Raw genomic sequence first — 6,171 nt, forward strand, 5'->3', positions numbered from 1 at the left:
GAAGAGGGCAATTCACACATCCCTGCCAAGTGCAGGAAATTATGTCTGTCGGCCACCTTCTCACAAAAGACTCACCATTGTATACTAAAGAACATCTAAAAATACAAGAGCCAAACAAAGGACCAAGCTTAGCAGCTTTGTTTTTGGGGTCAATAAAAGTTTTTATGGAGGGAAAAAATGACACAAAATGTTGGAACATGTTGGAACAGTAACAAAAACACATAGATGTTTGAAAATTGTTCTAAATAAAGAGATAATTATATCATTACTTTCCCAAATGTTCCAACAAATATAAAAAGGTTCAAACATGTTTAAACTTTAATTTTGAAATGTTTGAACAATTTCGAACTTAAGTGACTGAAATGTTCTTTTACTCAAAATAGTTCAAACTTATTCCAAATATTATTTCAAAACCATCTCGGTGACTTGGAATTGACTCTAGTGATCATAATGTAGTAAATTTTGGTAGATATTCATTAAAATGTTTTCATGCCATGAACTCTCAAAAATTCCACCATGTGCCATACTACCGCCACAACAAAAAAGCTAGACCTTGCTAAGATTGTTTTAAATCTCCTAAATATTTAAAGTGTATATACTTCAGGATAACTTGTGTTCTTTGAATTCATGCATTTTCCCTCATGTAACGGTCTTGTGGCACCCGATGGAATTATGAGACCTTATTTCATGTACCTAGATTTTAGTTGAGCACATTTTCTTTGTGTGGCTCAAAACTTACCACTCACCCCATGCATGTGCTTAATACGTAGCTCAGCGTTGCCTTGGCAGTCGTTATAAACTATATCAAAACGGATATTTGTCGAAATGGCAGATTTATCGTAATGGAGCATCAAAAGAGGATTCTAATCATGCAGCGCACACATTCCCTTAAGGAACTACGTCTTATCGTCATGAAGAAGAGCAGCTTTCATCTTTCTAATGACTGTAATTCTTCTGCCTTGGGTGCCATCAGAAGACAAATTTGTAAGATGCCACATACATATTTAGAGGATATATAGCTAATTGAAAACATTTCAATGTTGAGAGAATTCGCCATGGAAACTTTTGATACTTAAATTAAGATTCTTTAGATACAACATGCATCTAGAGGGTATATAGCTAATTGACAACAGTTCAATGTTGAGAGAATTCGTCATGGAAACTTTTGATACTTAAAATAAGATTCGAAGATGCCACATACGTCTAAAGGATATATAGCTAATTGAAAACAGTTTAATGTTGAGAGAATTCGCCATGGAAACTTTTGATTCTTAAATTAAGATTTGTAAAATGCCACATACGTCTAGAGGATATATAGCTAATTGTAAACAGTTCAATGTTGAGAGAATTCGCCATGGAAACTTTTGATACTTAAATTAAGATTTGTAAGATGCCACATACACCTAGAGGATATATAGCAAATTGAAAAAAGTTGAATAGTAAGCGACATTGCCATGGGAACTTTTTATATCCTTGAGCCTTGTGTACATTAAAGAGCAGTCTGTTTTGTAAGGTACCATAGCGCTAAAGCCATGTTTTTTCCAACTTAATGGATGACATCAGCGCGCGCATTAACTTTCGACCCCCCCCCAAAAAAGACATTTTTTTCGAGTTGCATTCTCTGTTACTATTTAAGATATATATTATTGGTTGAAAAAAGTCATGCTGTTTTAAAAGTAAAGATGTCATATGCACGTGCATCAAGTCTCAAATATACTGTAAATCGTACAAAGAAAATGCAAAGCGAGAAAATAAATGCTGTCAAGTGAAAAACATTCAAAAACGGATACTAACGCCCCAGTCAAATCCATAGCCAAATAATTAGATGTGAAGGAACAAAAGTAAAGAATATATACATTTTTTGGCATATCATACTTTGTGTGTTTATCAATTTCCAACATTACTGTCGAATATTTTATAATAAATTCTTAGCGGATCAATCTTTATTGTCGTCAGTAAGTTTTTTTACCACTTTGTCAGCACGCTCGCATCGGTTTTGGAATTTCAAAAATATGTCATCCTTATGATCAAATCAACATTGCCTAATTGAAACCACATAGTGTTAGGTTTATTTGCCGAGGGCCATATAATTTTGGAATATGGCTGCCTCGGGTGCCATTAAGAGGAAGATTTTGCCGGTAATGTATTATCATTGCTAATTGAAAACACTTAAGTGTTATAGCTGGCTTAGGTTGGTAACGTTTGATCACAAAGTTCATTATGCACAACGAGGGACACAATTTTTGGAATCTCGCCGCATCGAGTGTCATTAATAAGAAGATCTTGGCAGAAATCTTTATAAGTATAGCTAATTGAAAACATTTCAGTTTACCTTGGTAACGTTTTATTGCCTGGCAGGAGCAACCGTTGTAAAAGGAACAACATTTTTGGAATCTCGCCGCCTCCGGTGTCATTAATAAGAAGATCTTGGCAGAAATGTTTATAATTATAGCTAATTGAAAACACTACAGTTTACCTTGGTAACGTTTTGTTGTCTCGCATGAGTATCCGTTGTACAAGGAACAACGTTTTAAGAATCTTGCCGTTTCGGTTGTCATTATTCATAAAATCTTGGCGAAAATGTGTTATAATTATAGCTAATTGAAAACACTTAAGTTTACCTTGATAACGTTTGTTGTCTCGCAGGAGCATTCGTTGTATGAAGAACTATATTTGTGGAATCTCGCCGCCTCGGGTGTCATTAATAAGAAGATCTTGGCAGAAATGTTTATGATTGTATTAGCTAATTGAAAACACTTAAGTTTACCTTGGTAACGTTTTATTGTCTGGCAGGAGCAACCGTTGTAAAAGGAACAACATTTTGGAATCTCCCCGCCTCGGGTGTCATTAATAAGAATATCTTGGCTGAAATGTCTTATAATCATAGCTAATTGCAAGTCTTCCACAGCTATCTCAGAAACTGATCCACCAAAGGGTGACATTTTGGGAAAACTATTGCCGAGCAAAACAGGAATTAGTGCCTTTTGTTCATCTATCTAAACTAAGTGTCCGGGTACATTGCAGAAATTTGACTTTTCCGGACACTTTAACTAGAGACTCTGGTATTGATTTTGAGAACCTAGAGCAAGCTATGTCAGATAGGGCCCTATGGAATAGAATATGTACTAGCCTCCGGGCGTTGATGTATTTATTTATTTATTTATTTGAACTCATCATATGTATTTACACAAAATGGTAGGGAGGCAAAAACAGGTACTTTATGTCCTTTACTAGTTGCCTCCCGTGCAACTAAATTATACAATAATAGAAAAATAATCACAATGATAATAAATAATAACAATTGTACAATCAAATAATGATAATAATAATGATTGTGTCAACGACAACAAAAGCAAATATGCAATTATAACAAATATAAAGAACTAAATCATAGAAATAATGGTAAAATGAAATATGAAATATCTAGAAATGTGTACAACTGGGACATTGACAGTGGGTGACCCAAGTACATACGTCGTTGGGGTTAAATCTGTCGTTGGTAAGAGAGATATAGTGATCTAGGATTGTTTTCTTAAAGGTATCAATTGTGACAAATGGGAAAAGTTTTAGAGTTCTAATGTTGAGGGGTAAAGCGTTCCAGATGTGAACGATTCTTTGGAAGAAATAGTTTTTAAACGTAGTGGTGAGACATAGCTATGTATGTATAGCCAATTGAAAACATTAGAGATTACCTTGGTAACGTTTGTTGTCTCGCAGGAGTATCCGTTGTACGAGGAACAACATTCACCTCAACCTGATCCTCACTTTCATACTGAAGAACACAACCTGGTTCATCATGAAGAGTGTGGTGACTGAAAGGCACACTTCAAATGACGTAAGTAATTGTTATTTAACAGAATAATAAATTATGTTGAATCTTTGGAAAAAGTAGAAGACTTGAGCAAAAACAATATGTTTTCCTTCAAAGAAAGTCATTCTCCTACGCATGGACATCCAACGGCGAAAACCACCCGTCTGCCATGGATGCACCCTGTTTTCTCAACCGTCACTCTTAGTTCCTGACCACCCTGCTTATAAATATTAATGAGCTTATATGCGAGGTTCCTTTTGAAAACTGAAAGACCTATTCTCTGATTGGCTGACAGCTGGTTAGTGGCGACGCCCACAGGAACCAAGAGTGACGGTTGAGCAAACAGGGTACATCAAGACTGGCGGTTGGTTTCGCCGTTGGATGTCCCTGCGTGGATGGATGAAGGAAGTAAACATAATGGAAGATGTGTTCTGTTTCCTTCCTCAGTGGGTTTGCCGAACAGTTGTGACGCTCTTCAACTACTTCAAGGTCACCAATTTCTTCTGGATGTTTTGGAGTAAAAGGAGAAGAATGAACGCAGCAAAAACAATATGTTTCCTTTCCACGGAGGTAAAAATTATAAAAGTTGTTTTCTGTTTTTCCTTCTTCAGTGGGTTTGCCGGACAGTTGTGACGCTCTTCAACTACTTCAAGGTCACCAATTTCTTCTGGATGTTCGTGGAGGGTCTCTACCTGTACATCATGATCGCGCATGCGTACGGCACGGAAAAGGTCAAGTTCTGGATCTACATCCTGATTGGCTGGTGTAAGTAGCATATTTATACTATAATAAACTAATAAGTTGGATTAGCATTTTTGTAACGACAAAACATTAAAACAGTTTTTATTCTTATGATGTCATATGGGTACATATGTAATGCAATGAAATTTCTGATACATAATACAATGCGTTTAACTATCATCCGACCGATACATTTTTAGGACAAATCTGACCGTGTGTGGTCTTTTTGTACCCCATTTTTTTTTCCTTAAAGACAAATTTCTGCTTATTCTTTTCATCATTACTATGTATTTACTGTTTTATCGATCTATCACAAATATATTGACAAGTATAAGTTATTAATGTTCAGTATCATAATTTATGCAATAAATGAGGAGAACCCACCGTACCAAACCAGACACGAACTTTCAAGTATAGTTTTACAATAACGGCCAAAACTCGGAAAAAATTGTTAGATGCTGTAAACAAACAAATTGATGGATTTTTTTTTACTTCCATCAAAATTGTTTATATTCAAATAGACCCCATATACGGTGGGATTCGTCGTAAATATGTATCGGTCGGATAAAGGTTTAACGGATTGTATTTAACAGAAAGTTTGGTATTATGCCCAATGCCAGATAAAGGCATTTGGTTGCCTAGACAGTGAAATTCATGCACAGAGGGCATGCTCCAAAATATATGCTAGTCAGTAACGTTCGTCTGCAATATAACTCATGATATAATTCGTCAGCAAGACAGACAAATCCAGCATACATACTAAATCGAATTTATCTTCTATCTAAAGCTACGTACACCGTCTATACATAGAAAGTAATTGAGACAAAGACAAATCTATACTGAAAATGTCGGTAGTCATAATGTCAGGAAACCCCACTTAGTATTCCATGGAGCATATGGCAAAGTCGAACTTCAATACCACTTTATTGGCTAAAGTTCAACTCATATGTCTGCAGTATAACTCAATGACGTCTGCACAGGGAAATTTCGACGCCCCTACTTTTGTAATCTCATCACTTTGCTTTTGTGAGTCGTATGTTGTCCGTACAGAGGAAGTTATTGAAATGAAGGAAGGAAGGCAACATGAAATATTCAAGATTTTACTATCACTTGACCTGTCAGCATGTATCTATTGAGATCTCTGTCATACCACACCAGCTTCGCAGGCACGTGGCGCGACAGTAGCTGGTTATTTCACACTTGACCAACCTGTCAAACCTTACCTTTGTATACTTAGCTATAGGCATTTGTTGTTTGAGGATGCTCTTAACCCTATTCAGACCGGGGGGGGGGGGCTTTTGAGGCCCGCGCTAACTTCGATGTCCTATAACGCCAGAACGGCTTACGCTAGAGCCACCAAATTTAGTGAGTTTTCCTAAAATATTGTTGGCAACAATTCTACGAAGTTTGACAAATTTTCCATTTTTTTCTTGTTGCCATGGCAACCGTTTGTTGACAGGCAGTTTTGCCAAAAATCACTATTTTTGGTTCTAACAATGTATTTTTCAAATTTATTTGCTATATTACTGTGATTTTGTTACATAAATAAAATCTTATATTATTCAGCATATCTTTCATAATTATATATGCATAAATTATGCTAATTTGATGACGTCATC

The 6,171-nt window shown here is 36.0% G+C and overlaps 1 protein-coding gene across 2 annotated transcripts in view; it reads left to right on the top strand.

Moving 5' to 3' along the window:
• Nucleotides 1-6,171, top strand: part of LOC118424615 (corticotropin-releasing factor receptor 2-like) — a 38,861-nt gene that overhangs the window by 20,982 nt on the left and 11,708 nt on the right. For both annotated transcript variants that reach the window (XM_035833257.1, XM_035833258.1), the window contains exons 6-7: nucleotides 3,718-3,835; nucleotides 4,423-4,576. In XM_035833257.1, the coding sequence (XP_035689150.1) occupies nucleotides 3,718-3,835; nucleotides 4,423-4,576 (272 nt within the window). The remainder of the gene's footprint in view (nucleotides 1-3,717; nucleotides 3,836-4,422; nucleotides 4,577-6,171) is intronic.

The sequence above is a fragment of the Branchiostoma floridae genome, chromosome 10 (genome assembly GCF_000003815.2).
Source record: "Branchiostoma floridae strain S238N-H82 chromosome 10, Bfl_VNyyK, whole genome shotgun sequence".
NCBI lineage: Eukaryota > Metazoa > Chordata > Leptocardii > Amphioxiformes > Branchiostomatidae > Branchiostoma > Branchiostoma floridae.